Below are 21,407 nucleotides of genomic sequence, written 5' to 3'. Positions count from 1 at the left end.
ACTCGGATTTAGTCAAATGTGTCTCATGTCAAACAAAAAGAAAAACAAATAAATTGTTACACATATGGCAAGGAAAAGCAACACCACACTTTTAGATTCTTTTACTAACGCGCGAACATCTTAATAGTATCCACGCACACACGCCGCAATAGGAAAGCCAGGGAAGCAACAGCTCGCGGCTCTATTATATATATGATCGAGGAAACGCATATCTTCGCATCATAGTAAATCCCAGCTTCTCAATCACTCAAGATTTAGGAAACACGGTAACCCGTTTCAAGATCTTTGTACGTAATATTACGTCTTTAATAAAATGTTCAAACGACTACTAGGGTGTAATAGTACACACAGATTTTATATCGGCGGGGAGAGCTCCTCTCTCATATATTATATATATATTAATTATATGCGATTGGCCTCTCCTGGACTCTCAGATCTAGTAGTAAATACACTGGTAACCAGTAGCACCGACTCCGATAACCTGCTACCATCAGACATGCAGGGCTGCAGCACCCTGCTCCCCGATCCCCGTGCGATGCAGGTATAGTCGGAATCAGCGTGAAAAGAGAAGAACAGAGAGTTTTAGGATTTCTGGGATAACCTTTCACTGGGTGCCAAAAGTAAAGCCGCTGTGACACTTGCAGATTATAAGCAGCAGCTGGACGTAACGTGAGACTGAAGCAGCCATTCCCCGATCTGCCACCACGGAAAGCCCTGTCCATCCGTGCGAAAAGTAACAGAACGCAATGCCTAAGAAAGTCTCCAAAAACCAGCACTAAATACCTCATACTGTTTTCCTGGAATCAATGAAACAAATCACACTGGGGCACTTATCTCGTAACACCCTATTTACATAACAGCCTTAACCAGAACGCCCCGCTAAACACATGGCTCAGGGCTCAGGGGCGCGCAGACGGTTTCAGAGCTCAGGGGCGCACACTTGTTCTCCTTTGGACACCTCGTCGCTCCACCTACAGGCAGTGAGAGCTGCTGATTGGTCAGAGACTGATCAGCAGCCTCAGAAAAAGGTAAACAAAAAAAAAAAAAAGATTGCGGCATGTAATAAATAAAATAAGTCAACAAAAAGTGTGCCAACAGGCGGCCGATTTATAGTTCATTCAGCTGGCAACCAGAAAAAATGATCTCTGCTGTCATGCTCGGGATTCGACAACCCGCCACCCCCTGGAACGGGGATGTTGAATTTTGTGCCATGTAACTTCCACAAAAAAAACCAAAAAAACATAAAAAGCTACACATGTTGGGTTTTTAAGACAATATCATGCAGTATTTTGGTCAAATGAACTGGTTTGGGCACAATAGGAAAATACTACAAAAAAGTTTTAATATATTATGCATATTAAATCTTTGATTATCCATCTAAAAGTGGTATAAAAAGAAAGCTCTGTCTATAACGTGTGTGATTTGTGTGGGTACACGTGAAATGAAAAGGAGAATCACGGGTAAAAAGGCCCAAAAAAACTTAGGTATTGGAGATTCTATTACAGACATTTTTAAAAAGGTGTTTTAAATAAATTGCAGAGCGCTGGGTCGGCTCAGACGCCGTTCCCTCACCACCCAAATAATAAATAATAATAGGACATGGTAACAAACATACTTATTTATACCTCTTATCCTATATAATTCATTTATATACCGCCATCATTCCCTACAAACAGCACGTCCTCGAATGGACTCTCTCTTTATGTTCATGTTATGGATGACAAATCATTAAACCGATGCAATAAAAGGGAATATTAGATCTTGAATATACACACTGGCTGTTCTTAAAAGTTATTGCCAAAGATAATGACAGTGATGTAAAAGGGGTCTCCTACCCCCAGCGGTGCAGGGATAGGGATGAACCTAGTAGCCACTGGCACACAAGCCGGGAAAACAGGTCGGGGGACTCTTTAGCTAAGAAAATGCGTTTTTCCTACAGAAACTGGTTTCTAAGCGAGATAAAGCACGCTAACTAAATGAAAGAGATGCATCCGCACAGAACATAACGGCGTAAGATCTAGCGCTCACATCACAAATACATTCAGTTACTGAAAGCAGCCGGAGCGCGGGGTTTCGGCTCGCCAATCGATGCCACTACTTTAAAAAAAAAAAAAGCTAACTTTTAGGAAGGAAAGATTGGAGGCAGCCTGTGGCCCAGCTTTCTGACGTTAAGATACCCATAATAGACCCATATACATAAATGTTAGTTATTTCAATATTTACACACAATTACATAAGGATCAATTTTTTCTTAGGAGCCGGAAAAAAAAAAAAAAAATACATTTCTTTTTTTTTTTCTTTACAAAATTTGGTCCAAAAACTTTTCAGCGGCAGCCGCGTAGGAAGGCAAAGCCGCGCGGTTGGCATTAACTTTACGTTTCGGCTTCACGCCGAAGAGCAAAGTGCAGATCCGTCATAAACCAGTATATAAAATGTATATATACATATAAAATTTTAAAAAAGTAAAATGATTATTTGATTCCACAGCCTACGCTGCCTATAACGGCTTGTGGCTACCATGGCAACCAGCAGCGTTGGGATGAAATGAAAGCGCCAGAATGCTACCATCTGATCAATTGTAAGATCCGCTGGCCCCTATTGCCACGCAGAGATCTAGAATCATGCGGCCCTGCCCAATGAACATAATGTGAAAAATAATAAAATAAATGCAGCCAGACAATAGGAAAAAAAACACTAAGCTCCATGTTTCCTTGATATAAATATATATCTCACTACACTTCAAAAGCTTGGGGTCACTTTTTATGGAAAACAAGGACATTTCCGGCTGTAACATCATTGCAAAAGGGTTTTCTGACAATCAATTAGCCTTTTAAAGTTAAACTTGGATCCGCGAACACAACGTGCCTTTGGAACACAGGAGTGATGGGAGTGATAAAGGGCCTCTGTACGCCTATGAAGATATTCCATTAAAAATCAGCCGCTGCAATATTCTTTTACAACATTAACCCCGTCTGCACTGGATTTCTTAGCCATTTCATGTTATTCTAAATCGACAAAATAAGCTCCCCCCCCCCCCAAAGAAAAAAAAAAAAAAACAGGCACATTTCTAAGTGACCTTAAACTTTTGAAAAGTACATATAATGCTTATTTAATATATTCTACATACTGAATATTAGCAGCGCTGCCAGGACAGTGCCATGCAGTAACCCTGACATGACGCAAACGGCAAGGACATTTCTAGCCAGAGAGCGCCCTGCATTCCCCCTCGGGGTACGCGGCCTAATCCTGTATATTTATCCGGCTCCTGATTCTCTTTGGACGGCGTGCTACGGCGGCGGCGACACGCAGGGGGGGTCTGGGGGTGGATAGGCCGCCTCTGTGTTATTACACATTGAGGTTATTCATTAATCTACGTTTATTTAACGGCGGGAATTTCATAACAAATTTTCATTCACAAATGTAAACACGACGCTCCACGCACTGCCCTGTCTTAACACAGGGTTAAAGGTACCGTTTACACCCCTCTAAAGAAGAACGCATAATAAAGTGCTCTGTAAATACCCTAATATACCCTCCATCAACACAACAAAAAGACAGCCCTTAATTGAGGTAGAAGCTGCAGTCCTGCAGCCGCACTCCTTTTCTGTGGTCCGATTCTTGCCAGTAATTGGCTGCTTAACCAGAGGCAGGAAAGTGCTCTTTTTGCAATCAATGGAAGCTCTTTCAGTGCAGGGGCCAAAGGGGCTGCGGGGGCCACAGCTTCCGCGGAGCCAGCGTTGGAGCTGACCGGTGGTAAGTATATCATGTGCATGGAGACAGATTCAGATCAACATATCTCCTGCGTGTAAAAAGAGCGGGGGTCTGCAGAATCCCCCCATTCATTCAGAAAAGGGAAAGCTCAATATTTTAAAGGGACCGCACAGCCCTCCTGCACATGAAAGCGTCCCTTTAAACAAGCAGAGGGTGTAAAGCTGCCTCATGCTGCAGAAAATACCGAATGCGGCAAAGGCTCAAACACATAAAAGCCCGTCCTGAATGTCCCCTACAGGCACCCGTCCGCTTATACAGATCCCCCACAAACTTTTCCTCCCTCCACTACCAGAGCCGAGCGCAGACCCGACACCACCACATTCTAATTACCAGAGAATACTTGTGGCCTCCCGGCTGGTGTTTCCGCCCCTTCTTCCCATACCAGAACCGAGACATTTCCCTTATTAAATGGCCTTCGTTAATTATTCACACGAGAGCCGCGCCGACCGTGCCCCGTCTGCCATCACGGTTCCCGATACAGGGTGCTCCTTGGTGACACAGTAACCCGGGAGTGATATTCGCATGATTGACAGATCACTGGCTAGTGAGAATCGTCCCTGCACTGGTGGGCGGGGCTTGCGGAGTACAGTTTGGTTGAAGTGTACATGACTCAGTAAAAAGAGGCTGATATTTAAAGGGACAGCGCAGTGCCTAACGCCGAATGTATTAACTGTCACCGCGTCCACGTAAACATCACATGAAAACTAAACCATCGATAACTGATCACAGAAAAGAAAAAGGTTAGGAGGGTCACAGGCTTAGAGGCAATGCAAGGCAGATAACTGGACCGGCCTCCCAGCAGAGGTGGTAGAGGCTAGTACTGGGAGGGATCAGTCTAGGGCAGAATAGTTCCAGTTTCTGTGTTTCTATATAACATGTAGAGAGGGTCACTTGTGGATAAAAAGTCTATTGCAACGTTTGCAAATCATAAAGCAAATAAAGGGGTTAATAAGTTAAGCAGCGCTAAGGAGATATTTACTTAAACACAAATACCCCACACACATCCACGCGCATGGAAAGTATACTCACAGCAAGCTGAAAGGAACTCATTGTTCGGATGCATTAGGACAGAAATCAAACCACCCCACCGGTTAAATCAAATTACTCGGTTACACGGGTTTATCTATAAATCACAGCCTACAAATACAGCAGAATATATTACTTTATCCATAGGCTATGAATCAAGGAAAATATTGCAGCGTGGGGTTACAGCAAGGGGTTAATCTACCATAGAGGGAGAAGGGGAGGGGGCGCCAGTATTCAATATCTCGAAACATTATGTTAAGTTTAAATATTAAAATGTAAAAAAACAACAACATTTTAACCAAAAATAAAGGGCCTGTTCCACTAAGACAAAAACGTCACATGACAACCAAACATCCCTTGTGGTTAATGAATATATATATATCTGTATCTATCTATCTATATCTAAGGGGAGTACATGTTACATGAATAAAGAAATAAAGAATAAAGCACTAGATATTTTTTTCTCTAACTCACTATTTGGTTATAAAAGTGTTACATTTCCTTTTTTTTTATCTACGCTTTTCTGCCACAATTGTACCTAAATCTGTTTTAAAAGTAAAGTTTTTTCTTTGCTTATTAAAACGCATTCTATATTTTATCTCCTTGCCCGGTGTTGGCGGCATTGATGGGGGTGCATTCGTTAGACAAGGCCCAGGCGGGCACACCGAGCAAATGCCTGTTTTGCCGCATCAGGTGGCCACTAGCCTTAAAGTGCCAGGGCGCCTAAACCTCACCAGTCCGGCCCTTCGTTAGCCTCCCCAACACTCACTCAAGCTATAGCTGGTGAGTCTCCAGAGCTGCATACAATATGATTATAGAATATTATTACATTTAGCTTTATTATATTTATGGATTGCAAGAAGCAGAATAGGTTTCAGCGTGTGCAAGAATGCCCGCACACGTGTGTATCTATGCACATGCAAATCAGCTCCAGGCATCTCATACCAAATGCCATGGAGATAAATCACACATAAGACACACGGACACGCTCACCTGCTTTTACCTTTATAGAAGAAAAAGTACGCAGAACGATAAACAAAACATTACACGGGAAATAGATTATTGTAACCCATTATTACACGTATGTAGACATGAGACACATGTGACGGATACTCCCAGGATGTACAGCTAGCCACAAAAAAGCCAACTTAATTCACGGGGAAAAGTCCATGAAATTTTTATGAATCCCTAACATTCTCATTTTAGAGGATAGACAGATTATGCCCACAGGTCACGCTGTGAAGGTGTATGTTGTATTTCGAGGATATTAAATTACCTGGTCCTGGGCCACCACGTTCACAATAAAGCAACCAAACGTGTGCATTAACTACCTCCCATAATCTTGTGGCCGAGTCGTTGGCAGAACACTCCAAACCTTCCTCCTCCTCGTTCTTCTTGACTACTACAAACCCCGGCTCTCTCGACGATTCCCCAATTTCTTCGGCATAAATATCCGGACTCCACTGAATGAAAAAGGAATACAGGTGATCTGTCCTGAAACATAAAAAGCGAAGACCGCATGAAATCAATTCTATTGGCATTTTATTTCACGGTTGTATCACTGTAACCATATAAAGACTTTGTGACCCACTTATTATCAAGTAAATACAGTAATATATACTTATAGTGTCGATATTTTAAAGGGATATTATGGTCAAGTTAACAAAATGTAAGTGATAATCACCTAAAAGCCCAGTTATTTTTAGAAGCAGATCAAGGGCTTTATTAAAATTAGGGACCCCACCGTGTACATAGCCCAAGTCTGGACAAAAACACTATACGGACAAAAGTATTGGGACACACTTCTTAATTATTTAAGTGTATAAAATCCAGCACCTAGCCAAGACATGGTTGGATGAGTTTTGTTTGGGCCGCACAGAGCCCTGACCTCAACCCCATCGAACATCTTTGGGATGCACTGGAACGGAGATTGCGAGCCGGCCTTCTCATCCCACATCAGTGTCTGACCTCACTAATGCTCTGCTGGATGAATGGCCCAAAATTCCCACAGACACACCCAAAAATCTCGTGGAGATCGTTCCCAGAAGAGTGGAAGCTGTTATGGCTGCAAAGGGGGGACCGACTACATATTAATGTCTATGTATTTAGAAGTTTCTGTTGGTGTAATGGTCAGGTGTCCCAATACTTTTGTCCATATAGTGTGCCTCCTGGAAGGGATGAATTTGGGCATGAAAAAGCGAAGCGACTTTCGTACTCCTGTAATAATCTAATCGTCAGCCAACACTGCCGCACAAATTACTTTCAAAGCAGCAGAAAAGGGGTTAAGTTACAAGAAGAAACGGAGCAAGGTTACGATAGAAACACAAAGGAGCAGCTTCACTACATCTAGAGAATCGGGATCAGAGTACTAATTTTACAAGGTTGACAGAACATATTTAATTAAATTATAATGAAAAGCCATAGAGAGATTCAATCTACAATGTAGTTTCAGGGCAAAGAATCAGGGGTTCATCAAGATCATAAGAGCATGCGATCAGATGGCGAAACCGAGGTAGAAGCAATGTAAGTTTTACTGGATTGAGAGGGCGGTAAATAAACGGAACAGCCTCCCAGCAGAAATGGTATAGGCTAATACAGTGAGGTATTTTAAACATCCATGGGACCGGCATAAAGCTATCCTGGAGACAATCCCCTCGCTAGCCAGCCTGATGCCCTTGTGGAATCGGCTATAGGGTCATGTGGATTAGAAGACACCCCCTCGCTGGCGCAGGTATGCTTGCGGGGGGCTTCCGACGTACCTTTCATGAGGAACAGCGAACCAGTACTCCAGCTTGTCTCTCTGGGCATACTGCTGCATGGACGCGCTTGCTTGGGACACAAAGGTTTTCCTCATTGGCTTCCCGACCCTTAAACATAAATATCGGTGGGATCGATGTCTTCTCTTTTCTTTGGCAACAGCTGAATAAACTCCTGGGGGGGGGGGGGGGGGTGCGGTAAAGAGAGAAAAATCACAGATACAAATTAGGAACGACACTGATAAACACGGCATGGAACGCTCTTAAACATGAAAGGCCGCATCGTGTCCGCGCCCAACACCTCGGATAACGGCACAAAACCTAACGAGGAAAGTCAAACTTCTAAACATCTAATAAACATGCGTTAGATGAAGAGACGGGATGCAGGAGAAATTCCTCTCCCGCGGGAGGCCTAACACCGTGTTAATTGATAAACACGCAATATTAGGAGAAGACCATTGGGGCTGGTCCTTAGAAACAAGAGCCTTGAACATTTTGATGCTATTGTTATTATTATACCGATAATAGTGAAGTTTACAACTTCATCTTACAGGTCAGGGCGTTTCACATAGAAACATAGAATGTGACGGCAGATAAGAGCCGTTCGGCCCGTCTGGTCGGCCCGTACTCGTTGCTTCATTTCCTATGACCGCTTTGTGAAGAAGTAAGATGTTGAAAGACACGTCCTCTGCTTCCCTGCACGTGAACCTCGAGGAACACGGATCATTGACATGTTTGCGGTTCCACGAGGTTATACTCTTGACCGCGTGTTGGCACAGTAGCAAAGTAAACACGCGACGGAACACGTCTGATATGCAGAATACACAAATACCAACGGTGGATTTCAAAAGTCATACGCAAGAACAGAAACGTCTACTATCTTGCAAATCGGTGTAAGACTTGGGGTCAGGGATTTAAGTGGCAACAATACCTCGTTAGCAAAGTACTTCTTAAACATGACGGCAATACGGGTGCCGTACTACCCAACCCAATTTTTTTGAAAGGCAGATTATTTTGTGACATCACACGTTCCAAAGAAACGCATAGTTAGTTGGGGATATATAACCATGGTACACACTCAGACATTGAAGCTGCTTACAGCCTCCAATGCACAAATACTGGAGCCAAAGGGTTAACTTACTAATGTGAGTTCACGATGCATTTTGAAGGGCCATCCCTGGCTGCTGGCAGGTTAATGCACAGCTCAACCCGTGAGGCGACTTTCAAGAACGTGCCGATTTAGATATGCATTATACAAAACCATCCAAGCTGACCTTGGAGCAGAACCCACGGGGCTGGCCGTTCAAAACATACAATGATATCAGCGAGAAGAAACCGCAACTCTACTGTATACCCTTTTTAGCGAATGAACCCAAAAGAAGCATACATCTTCTAAAAAAATACCATACATTTGCTTGTATACGTTAATATTTTTTTGTAAGCCACGTTTTAAACGCTAAAGCCGGAAACGGCAAGTCAGATTATTAATATTCCGGACTCCGTTAGGCTTGCGATTACCTTCAGAGTGAGTCTCCGGGGCGGGTATCTTATGCTGGGTCTCTTTCTGGGTGGCCTGCTGCATGTCATCCCTTTGCTGCTTGGCTTGTTGCATTGTGAGGTTTTTCCACAGCTTCCGCAGCTCTTCCATCTCCGTATCCCCCGTGCATTTCACAGAAGGCTCATCCGCGTTGGCCTCGGGCGCCTGGCCACTCGCACTTTCCTGATCGAGGTCCCGCTCCATGCCGTAAGAACCCTGTTCCTCTTTACGGCTGGCTCGGACATCGTCCTCATCTTTGTTGCTTTGCGTCACCGTTGCGCTGGATTCAGTAGACTCCCCATCGGAGACCTTGTCAAGGATTAAAGAAGTTTCGCTCTGTTCCAGGTCATTGGCGTTAGAAACAATCCCACTATCGTTTCCAGAGGCTCCAAGACCGTCTTTGACGCCATGTAAAGCCTCAGAAGAGTCTGAAAGGTGAGCCGGACAGCATTCCGAAATGCTTTGGTTTATTGTCTGCACGGACTCCGACGAGGCCCCCGACGATTTATCTTGTCTGAGTTCGTCAGAAGACAGAAGTTCTTCTCGGATGGGAGAAAGCTCGGATTCTGTAAACACGTCCTCGGAGAGAGACTCCTCCGTGCTGCGGGGGGCCGTGCTGGCGCTGTCATTCCCCGTATCCCACATCTTTGGATTCGTTTCGTTTTCTTGGGAGGCTTTCTTAAAGTGGCACAATTCTCTCATACAGGACAGCTGTTCCAGATCTCTATTAAGGCAACACATTTGAGATGAAAGGTTTAATTACATGAACTTGTAACGTGTGCAACGTGAACACGCCCTGCGTGACACAAGCAAGCGTGAACAGATCGGGATCTCGACAGAAAAAGCGATATATTTTTGGCTGCGTTAACAGAAAATAACCGATTAATAAGGATATTTTAAGTGCTGGCTGTCGGACCTTTTTTTTTTTTTTAACCTGATCTTTCTTTCTTCGGGGATTAACTGCATCATTAAACAGAGACTGATGCATAGTCGAAAGGTGGAAGGACTCACCGACGGTATACGCGTTTTTGTTTACTGCGGTATAAGCGATAAATACATATTTGGCTGGATGAAATCGGCGTGAGTATTCCGTATGAGGTTACGCAATGGGATTCCTGGAGGGACAACAAATCTCTGCTCTGCAAATAAATCAAGTTATACAAAAGAAAAACCTAAGGAAAAAATCCTCTGTTGAATAGCCAGCCCCGAAGCTAAAAAAATAAAACAAAAAAAGGTTTGCGGCATCGCTCGTAATAAAAACAACATTACATATGGACATGCAGCCCTTTCCTTTTCAAATAAAATATACATTATTCGTACGCGTTTATACATGTTGGGAAGGGTCTTACACAGGGATTGAATCCTTGAGTTTGCTGTTCACGATGTCTTTGTACATGGCAGCAGACGTCACCTCTTCCATTGGGCACATGATGCCATACTCCTCGCAGCCATTCTCTTGCACCAATGGATCAGTCTTATGAGGGTCAAACATTATATTATTTGGGGTGACCAGCAGAACCCCGCTGACTGTTCCCTACAGGAAAAAAAACAAACAAATTAACCAAACCGGCGGCCTCCATGGGACAACTGGTCTCCTTAAACACATTCTGACAGACAAGGTTATCCATTTCTAGTTCTGCAAATTGTTTTTAAATATGACATTTGTTATAAGTCAAGGCAAGCTAGGAGAATGCATTTATGCAAAAGTATATTATATATCTATATCTATCTATATATCATATCTACAGAGTCAGGCGAGGAATAATTACTTTTTAAGTATGTATATACGTATGTGTTAATATATATTATATTTATATGGTGCCAACAATTTATGCAGCGTTTCATGAAAATATATATTTATTTTTTCAAGGATCTGAAAAAAATAGAACCGATAGAAACAATACATTAGGAAATAGGGCCCTGCTTTCAAGCTTACAATCAGACACATACATACATATATATATATATATATATATATATATATATATATATATACACACACACACACACACACCAACAGCATATCTTTATCATATGATGTTACCGCTTAAGATGCCTTGAAAAAGTAAAATTTTGCTATTTATATGAATTGCACTTAAAATAAAACAGAGTAAAATGCTGAAAATGCCCCAGTCAATTATGACAGGAAAATAAAAAGTAATAAAATATCCCCAAGAGGGTTAATTGCGCTAATTTACCTGGCAGGCCCGTGATTGCGTTGCTTACTTTTTTTGGCATGCAGATAATTGCGTCTCTGTGATTGAAGTCTGTTTATTTGTAGCTCTTGCAAACATAACAGGTATCGGCCTTAAGGTTTATGCATGAAAAATTACAAATTTAAACTTAAACACGATCCGAACACCATTCGGATCCCCCTGCAGCCGCCGCACATCCATTTGTTTTAAACTGTTTTTTATCAAAGTGCCGAAATCTGTGTTGAGTGCACACGGCAGGTAAGGCCTGTACAGAGATCGGAAACACTCGCTACAATTACAACGTCTGAAGCAACAGGTTCACACCTTAAATCACATCAAACACCTCACAGGCGGGGGCATCGCTACTTATCAATTGCGCCAAATGCCCCCCACAAGGGCCACTAACACAGGGCTTGACAAATTTGTTGTGAATCTAGGCGCCAGGTAAAAAAGTTAGGAGCCAGGAATTTTTTAAAATAACAGTTGGTTAGGAGTGATCTGATCATCATCAGCCCACTTACTAAACTCACAGCGTTCGACCTGGAAGCACCCTGGACTTTCAGGTCAGTGCTGGTTTTGTTTTTTTTTATTAAATTTTATTTTTTTTTAAATCTTTCGATGCTGATGTTCCATTGGAGCACAGCATTGACTGATATTTAGTCCCCAAATGTTAACCCCAGCGTCATGCACAATTGTGACATTGAAGGGGTTAACGCTGCACTGTCGCTCTCATGGAGCGATCAGGCAGCAGGGGGGTGTTGGGGCTGCTCTCCACACTCATGGGGAGACCGAAGAACCCTCTCCCCTGTCCCTGAAGCTGCCTCTGGCAGCTGGGACGCAATAGCTGGTCTATAGACCAGCCATTGCAGGGGGGAGTCTCTGATGACTGCTGTAGGCTTCCATGCCTAAGGGAGTCATCACAGGGCTTGTGGGGGCTCGTTTTTGCTGTTGCTGGTCTGCCCAGACCACCAGCAGCAGAGCCCCGTACAAAACGGGAATTAACCCCTAAATGCCACGGCATTGAAGGGGTTAACGCTGCACTGTGGCTCTCATGGAGCGATCAGGCAGCAGGGGGGTGTTGGGTCAGGTGCCCACACTTGTGTGGGGACCCAATCAACACACAACCCCCTTCCCTGAAGCTGCCTGTGGCAGCTGATAACACGATTGCTGGTTTTCCTGCAACCGCGTTTTCAGCCTACAGGATCACTCCGTGGGAGGGGTCTCAGGCTCGGGGGCGGGCTCTGAGTGGCTGTGCCGTCTGCCCAGACTCCTGCAGCAGCAGCGCCCCCCGCGTGTTGACTCAGCCTCTTACATCCACAATTTTTTCTGGATGTAAGAGGCTGACAAAACCTAGGCGCCAGGACAAAATTCTCTGTCGCCATGGCGACCTGGCGCCTGGGATTTGTCGAGCCCTGCACTAACATATACAACTCGTATGCTATATTAAAGTATTTCTATCAAGTGATATAAAAATGCTATTCTTCCTCTAGTCGCGCATAAGGAATATGAAACTGAACAGTATATACCAGTCCTCCGGGAACCTGGACAGCAAAGTATCACACGGTCATGAATTACCTTCCCATCTGTTATGTACTTGCAGTTGATTTTAAGAAACTTCTCGGTAAATGCCTCTTCTTCTTCAGATGTGGACGACACGACTCGGGATGGACGGACCGCAGAATGCGCGGGGGAGGACGTGGACCCTCTTTGGCGAGTATGATCAGGGTCCTTAAACAGCAATAATCAATCGACGGAATTAGAGCAGATAACCAACAAAAACATGTCTGGTATGTATTCGTGTTTTATTGATAAAGCACAAAAAGAAAACTTTTTTTCCTATAAAAAAACAGGCATATTTATACGTTAAGGCTCATTATAGACATAGAAAAATGCATCATACTGGGAGGCGAGTTTCAGCGCATCTCTATACGTAATCCATATGCGATGACCCTATAATATTCTTCTACGTGACCTACTCCGAATGACAGGATCGCTGGCGACCGATCCGATGACAGCAGCACACGGGGTGTTGGGGTAAAAAAAAAATAATAGAAAACCAGAAGTCTGCACCTATAAAGCATTCATTATCAAATTAGGGTATTGTATTGTATATGTATTAGGATTAATACATACTTACCTTTATCTCTCACATTAAAACAGTCCGCTAAATATGCCGGCTCTATGTTGTTATTATATTTTATTTATATGCTTATGATTGTCGCGGTTACTGGGATATTATATTGTTTCCAATGTACATATTCTTACACATAGATGTTGACAGCATATTACACCGCACTTGGCACTCATCAGAACAAGTGTTACTTTAAAAGAAGAGCAAACTTTTTTCTATTATTACTTCTAAGTGGGATCAAAGTTCCTTGCGTGCTTTTATTAGTACGTCTTAGAGGAAAATTATACAAAGTATATAAACCCCTAAATCCACGCAAAAGGCTGATCAAGTTCTAAGGCAGGACAAAGAAAAAAAAAAACAAAAAAAAAAAGTTTTCTTAATTGATCCTAGGGAAAAAAATGTAGCTACAGAGCTTTACAAAGAAAATGCTTAGTATTTACGTATCTACATTTAATAATTAACCTGCATATTCAAACAGGTTCCGTTTCTCCCGCTTGAATTTCAGAAAGGATTCGAATAAGTAAAAGAAAGAATATTTCAGAGGGGGAAAAAAAATGAATACGGGATCTGGGCTTTAGAGAACCAAAAAAGTTACTCGGGTGAAATTGTGTGTCATCTGTTGTGAGTATTATATAATTATCAGTTTATCAGTAACATTACTTCAAAAATATAGAATTAAAATAGGATCTGGTTCGGCAGCATAAAAAGTGGGCAGAATGTTTTAGTTAGCAGCTGCCAACTATATATTCTATGCATTAAAGTACACAGTCTATCCTGGACTATCATACTTACTGTACACTTCTCAAATTCAATTTCTGAAGAGGTTGGTGACAAAGGACTTATGGGACTAAGAGATGGGGAGCTCTCCACGCTAGAGATGTAGTCGGGGTCGGGTACATACAAAACCTTAAAGAGAATAAAGTAAATAAATCAACAAAGTCATTTGGGATATTAGGCCATAGCATGTACATCAGGTTTTTTTTTGTTTTTTATACTTAATACACCCTAATTATTCTTTCCTGACTGTAACATAAGGTTACAAAAAAACAGGGTTTTGTAAAGAATAAAATAAAAAGCAATTTTGCTTTCTGGAGGAGGTTTAGACTCTCTGTAACGCAGGCTCGGGTAGGGGTGGTCAGTACGACCCCAAATCCTAGCACAGCCTGCGGTAGACCCAAGCCTAGCTAAGGAGGTGAAGGACCCCAGTCTATTCTTCATGCTCCTTGAATAATATCGAAGGTGAACTTCTCACACAAGTCTATCCCAAAATAAGGACACTAGAATTCCCGAGTACCCAGGCAAGATAAAGTTATGCATGTATAAGCATCTCTTTCTCAAGCTATTTACAATTTAAGATTTATTGGTATATGGAGGGTTGATAACAAGGATTTCTGACCGAGTAGGAAGAGAACCTTCTTCCTTTAGAACCTCCAAATAATGGGGACTGTCGTAAAGGTCTGTCTACCCAACTAGATGAAGATGCAAGTAATCAGTATTAAGAGAGTATCTCAGGGATCCCTTGGGATGTACGAGGCCCCAGGCCGACTGGTCTTGAAAACATCCTTTAAAAAGTCTATACCTGACCAGGAACGACAGCTCTTGAGAAGAGTTTATTTAGCTGCACCAGCTCATTGGGAGTTGTGTCAAACTTCAGGGCGATGCTGTTTAATGAATCTCTCGACTCCACCTGAAACAATCAAAACAGATAATTCAATATGGAGAAATAATCAGAATATACTGTATGTTTAATGTAGGGGGGGGGGGGGACATATTAGCCAAATAAACACAGTTACAGAATTCCCTTCACAATGAATATTCATGAATATATATCTATATACACACACACCCTGTGGACAGGTACTGTCCTGTTATTATTTTGCATACCTTACAGACTCATTCTGACCATCTAGTCTGGCCATGGGTACTGCTGTAGAGATTTAAACCTTCATCAGTCCTTGGTCTGGTCTTAGATTCAGGATAGCTGTATGTTTATACAGTGCATGTCTAAATACCCCCACTGTATTAGCCTCTACCACTTCGAATGGGGAGCTCTTCCACTTATCTACCACCCTCTCAGTAAAGTTAAAAACATTATTATATATTACAACATATCTAAAAATGCAAAAAAGACCATATGAGGGAATAAGTTATATTAAGATTGAATAATACAGTACTGTTCTGGCTTTGCTAATATAACTTATCAATACAGTTTAAAATCCACAATGTCATTTTTCTTAACGGCACTGGAATAGTAGGCACGGGAACTACATTATATTTGATATATATATATATATATATATATATATATATATATATATATTTAATTATTATATAATAGATATATAGAACTGCTACACTGTGAAAGCATGCTAGGTATTGGGTAAAAGTTTAGGCGGATCGCGATCCCGCTGGCCCCCCGAAAACTTTTGGCTCTCGGAATCCTCTCACACGAGCCGCGTGGATCAATCAGCGTTAATCATTTTGCCGGTTCCATCTGTGCTTATGGAGGAGCCACCTGTGTTCATGCGAGCAGACCCTGAATATAGGCAGCGTTCTAGGGCTACGATCCTAAAAATACCAAACGCAAGACTATCATCCCCGTATCTTGGCTAATAGGAGCTAAAAATATCAACGTCCGTGTTCTCAGGGCACCAGGAAACAATAACGCAAAACATTAATCCTAGAACCTTAAACCGTTCATATTTGTTTAAAACAAGTGTTTAATAATCCATTTTCCGTCGGCCCGCCGTGCGCATTGAATGGCCGTTAAATAACGTCACATAATACTCTGTTTATGTTTAGAACCCGATTTGCGCACGAGGTGCATCTGAACGTATTGATGGGGATCTTGGCAAATAGAAGGCACTGAAAGCACAACCCATTTCACCGTATGATGTACGGGACAGCAAAGCCATCCGAAGGAAACAAACATACCGACGGAAAGAAAGTTATGAGAGGAGGAGAAACGCAGCGAGACATATTCCCAGCGAGAGGACAGAAATAAAATCAAGGGTCAACAGAAAGGGAACGTTTGTGATTCCCGGCAGGAGTTACAGAGCGAGCGTGTCAGAATCAATCTCAATCACATTGCATCAAAAACAGCATCTTTCACAAGACATACAGAATCGCATCCCGTTTCCCTTGGTAACCAGAACAAGCAGCCGACTGCAGCAAGGTTTGAGGGTCATTTGAAGAACATACCAGTAACAAAGGCTCCATTTTCACATAGCGCTGGGAGAAGAGGGCTGTAATGTCTAAGCCTCGCATCAGCGACCAAGAGGAGCACCGCATGGGTTATATCTCAAGGTCAAGGTGGCATCTAAGCACATGCTTAATAAGTATGTAAAACATGCAATTTTGGTCGATGTAGTTTTGTAATAAAACCCGATAGTAAGCTTTCCAGGTGAAAGAAACAAAGAATACGAGAGCGGGATCGCACGCCGGGCAGGGGACGCTACGAGGACGGAATCAGACGCAGAACACAGACACAAAGTGTTGGGAACAAAGCTCACCGTGTACTCCATGCTGCCTCTGGGCTTCTGAAAGGACATTCTCCGCACATCTTTCTTCTCCAGGCTCTTCTTCTGTCCGGTATCTGAAGGGTATGGAGAGAAGGTACGCGTTACATTCATGTTCCTCCTTCACAAATGTCACAGGCAGCGGGGAGACATCTATTCCCCCGGAGCTCCAGCTCCGTCTCTCTCTGTAACCGGAGATTCAGCCCAACTGCGAGTGTTTAAGGCTTTTTTTTTTTTTTGCCGGTATAAAAACTACTATGACAACTGGGATACAGCAGCAGCGGCCGGGCTTCCCATCACCACCAAATCATTCAGAACGATCGCATTTGATGCCGGTTAGCAAAATAAAAAATTGTCTTTATAGAAACACAGTCTCAGGGCAATGCTATTAAATATGCTTTAAGCTAAATGATATTTAATGAGGAGGATCATTCCAGGCAGATAAACAGAAAGGAGTTACCTGCGTGCGAGCAAAGTCTGTCCTTCCCTCACAGACGGCGCCCGCACTACAACACGTCTACCAGGTAGAACGACGCGGAACAAAAACAACACGCAGGGGCTCCGGCACTTACACGGCATACCAAGCATTAACAGTAAATCATTAAACCCTTTTCATGGATGGCCCGCACGTTAATTAACCCCGTTCCTCTCTGACCCGTAACCAAGGGATTAGGAGTATGTTGGTGGGAATCGTAGGACGGAGTCCCCCGTTACGGTACTTTAACACCAATTTTTAGTGATTGTTTTGCAAGGAGGGTAAATAGGGAAGCCGGGTAATTAGAAGACAAAACACACACACTAATAAATATACACACACACACATATACACACACACACAATACCGTTCAAAGGTTTGGGGTCACTTAGCTGTTTTCATGGAAAACAAGGAAATTTCTAATTTCCTCCAACCTTTGAATGGTAGAGAGAGTGTGTGTGTTATATATATATATATATATTAAAAAATTTAAAAATATATGAGCAAGTTGTACGTTTTTGTTACTAAAAATTAACGTAATGCAAACCAATTTAAAGCATGTGCTTTAATATGCAATTATTTAAGTCACTTAATGGGATACGGCAAATGAATGAATCCTGCCTAAAATTGCAATTCTCAAAAAAGGTGAGCTTTTGGTGAAAATCTACTGAAAGCCGAGTGCCGTTAGCGCTGCGAGCCGTTAGCGCCGCGAGCCGTTAGCGCCGCGAGCCGTTAGCGCCGCGAGCCGTTTCTGTAGTTGCCACCTAGCGCTCTCTCGCTCCGGCGAGTCTCACGCCGCATGCACCTTACGTTCTGTGCGCATGTCCATGGCTTCCCACGGCAGATGTTACTTTACATGTTACTTTACCCTTAAAAAAGTAATTGTATTTATTTAAAGGAATTGCTGAGACAGACATAGTTTATTGTCCTGACAGGGAGCATCCCCCACTATACTGCAATCCTTTCTTCCCTCGCATCCATTCAGCAACAGGTTGTAGAACGTCGCCCCCCCCCCCTACAATGCGAGAACGGCTCCTAGAAGCCCACCGATAACGCCAATCCCGTCATCCAACCATTATGAAAACATGAGGATTTCATATTAGGAAACTATGACCGTTTGCTCCTATAATAATCCGTTTGCAGTTACTGTTTTACGGAGACTGCATGTTATTATTAAATGTTGCACAAAATTTTAGATTTTAAACTTATAAACCAATACTATCCTCTGAAGCATCAAAAATATCACAGCAGTTTAACTCTTTGTTGTCTTTCCATTTTACCACCGGCTAGATCCCTGGCCATTCTGTGAATTTATAGTACCGTATTTGCTCGATTATAAGACGACCCTGATTATAAGACGACCCCCCAAAATCTGAATATTAACTTAGGAAAAAAAGAAAAAGCCTGAATATAAGACGACCCCAAAGGAAAAAAGTTTTACCAGTAAATGTTAATTCATGTAAACAATTTTTTTTAATAAAAGCTATGATTGAGAAAAATATTTTTTTTGTTTTTATTTCTTGTATTTTCCAGCCTGTCCCCCAGTTACGCACATCTGCCCCCAGGCTTGCCACTCCAATATGGCACTGTGGCCCATGATATGCCTTTTAACCCTCTATATGCCACTGTGCCCCATGGTATGCCTTTTGACCCCCTATGTGCCACTCTGCCTCCAGAAATGCCTTATACCCCTTTATCCCATTCTGGCATTTAGGGGGTTAAAATGCATATTATGGGGCAGAGTGGCATATAGGGAGGTATAAGGCATTTCAGGAGGCAGAGTGCTCTATTAAATGCCCCCTTAACGCCACTCCAGAAATGCCCTATGCCCCCAATTAACACACACACCCTATACCCCCATTTAACTAACACACACACACACACCCTCTCCCCCCCCCCCCTCTCCCCTCTCTCCCCTCTCAGCCCTCTCTTACCGGTGCTTCCAGCCGGGGCAGCAGGTTGACGTCGCCTTCCGCTGCAGCCGGAAGGAGGTGGAGTTGGCAGCGGGGGTTTGTATGCGTCCGTCACGTATACTTTCCCCGGCTGTCAGAGATCAGAGTTCCCCGCACCGGTGCGGCACCGGTGCGGGGAACTCTGATCTCTGACAGTCGGGGAAGGTCTACGCGACGGACGCAGACAACCCCCGCTGCTAGCCACAACTCCTTCCGGCTGCAGCGGACGTTGTCTACGCGGATCGCGTAGACGTCAACCCGCTGCCCCGGCAACACAGCAGGAAGCACCGGTAAGTGTGTGTATGATGGGGGGGGGGGTGAGACAGGAGGATCCAGGTCCCCTGCAGCGGTGCGGGGGATCTGGATCTTAGTCTCCTAATCAGACCTCTATTTGAGGTCTGATTAGAAGACGACCCCGATTAGAAGACGAGGGGTATTTTTCAGAGCATTTGCTCTGAAAAAAACCTCGTTTTATAATCGAGCAAATACGGTATATTTTTGCATTGCAAAAGGGGAAATTTCACACACATTTTTTTTTTTTTATATATATCATTGAAAAATAAGACAACAAAATCTCTCTTCATGACATATACTTTTTTTTTTTGTATTTCCCATTATAAAGGAAGAAAGCATAAGAAGTCACAAAACCACTTCCAGAATATTTTCTGAAAGATTTCTTAAAGTTGTGCATTTTTAATATTATCTGGATTATTCCTGATGGAGGATTTCAAGATGATCAGAAGATACACTCAGGGGAAATAAGCATGAAGATTAAGAAACTCACGCTTAGAAAAAAAAAAATAAAAAAAAAAATATATAAATATATCATAAATATGGTTAATTTGCAACAATTCAGTGAATCATAAGACTTCCTATATGCAGACTACTATGTCTACTAAATGCATTAAGACCCAATGACGGTAAACAGTTTAAACAGATTTGCCCTCGTGCTCAATCAGTCGTTGACAGTAAAAGGTAGAGGACATGAAGTTATGAATCTATCGTCACATCACAGACTGGCTGAAGGACAGAAGTACCGGTGAAAGACGTAGTTTGGGGGATTTACGCTCATTGCCTTATAAACACAGGAACTTGGCAAGTTTGAGCAGGTTCCGCCTACGCCCCACCCACTTTCCCCTCCTCCCCACCCACTTCCCTCCGGCTAAAGGCTTGCTGGGGCTCGCCCCGCCCCTGCCCAAAGCCACGCCCCTAGATGCAGGAAAGCTTTGAGTAGCCTACTTAGGGAAGCTCACAGCTATAGATGTAAAAATAATTACATAAACACAAAAGAAACATAACCCAGAAACAATTATATACGCACAAATAATACAATTTTTGTACACACTGCACACAATAACACACCGTTACTTTTGTCTTTGCAAAGTGTAGCACTTGGATGTATAGAAGTAGATCGGCACTAGCGCTTTACACTAACTTCACATCACATCTAGTGCTCTTTCATGATTGACTTTTTCAGCTATTTTCATGTTTTTACTATGTCTCTGTTCGCCTATAATGTCCCTCTTACTCAATGAAGGCACCCACACAGATTATTTTTTGGTTTTTAAGCACATTTTGTAAGGCAAAAAAATAAATATACCTAAAATATATAAAATTGTGCTGATTTTGAGACTACCCTACGCCCAGTGTTTAAATCTATTTTTCCATTACAGGGAAAATATTATAAGGGTCGTTCAGGGAACAATTCTATCTCTAATCGCTTCCAAATTTTGTGATAAAAGTGACTTAAAACCTTAAAAGTGAATCTTTGAGAAACCTTAATTGTGAAGAGCCCTTTCGTCCGTGTAACCGACCGCACGGTGATTGACGAGCCGGACGCTCAGTCTTAGGAAGGGACACATCCATGAAGATGAACAGAAGGGAACATTCATAATATCGTTTTCAGAGCAATGAGTAATTACGCAGTATTTTTCTTGGCCTGTAATGACTGCCTGGCGGTGGTTAGTAATAAAAAGAACAGCAAAGCTACAATTTTGAGAGAAGGAGTTGCAGTCAGCAGCGATTGCAGTCGGTTAATCTGCTTAT

At 42.7% G+C, this 21,407-nt stretch overlaps 1 protein-coding gene across 1 annotated transcript in view; it reads right to left on the bottom strand.

Moving 5' to 3' along the window:
- LOC149305621 (oxidation resistance protein 1-like) overlaps window positions 1–21,407 on the bottom strand; it is a 37,202-nt gene that overhangs the window by 7,693 nt on the left and 8,102 nt on the right. Inside the window, exons 2-9 of the mRNA XM_089477602.1 lie at window positions 16,929–17,011; window positions 14,996–15,103; window positions 14,209–14,322; window positions 12,861–13,013; window positions 10,440–10,624; window positions 9,072–9,814; window positions 7,557–7,728; window positions 6,129–6,291 (exon numbers count right to left, since the gene is read on the bottom strand). Coding sequence (XP_089333728.1) covers window positions 6,129–6,291; window positions 7,557–7,728; window positions 9,072–9,814; window positions 10,440–10,624; window positions 12,861–13,013; window positions 14,209–14,322; window positions 14,996–15,103; window positions 16,929–17,011 — 1,721 coding nt within the window. The remainder of the gene's footprint in view (window positions 1–6,128; window positions 6,292–7,556; window positions 7,729–9,071; window positions 9,815–10,439; window positions 10,625–12,860; window positions 13,014–14,208; window positions 14,323–14,995; window positions 15,104–16,928; window positions 17,012–21,407) is intronic.

This window comes from Sceloporus occidentalis, unplaced genomic scaffold, assembly GCF_023333645.1.
Source record: "Sceloporus occidentalis isolate IW3139 unplaced genomic scaffold, rSceOcc1.0.p SCAF_11, whole genome shotgun sequence".
In the NCBI taxonomy this organism is placed as follows: domain Eukaryota; kingdom Metazoa; phylum Chordata; class Lepidosauria; order Squamata; family Phrynosomatidae; genus Sceloporus; species Sceloporus occidentalis.
Note: the sequence above shows the minus strand (reverse complement) of the source record. Positions and strands in the feature narration are given on the sequence as shown.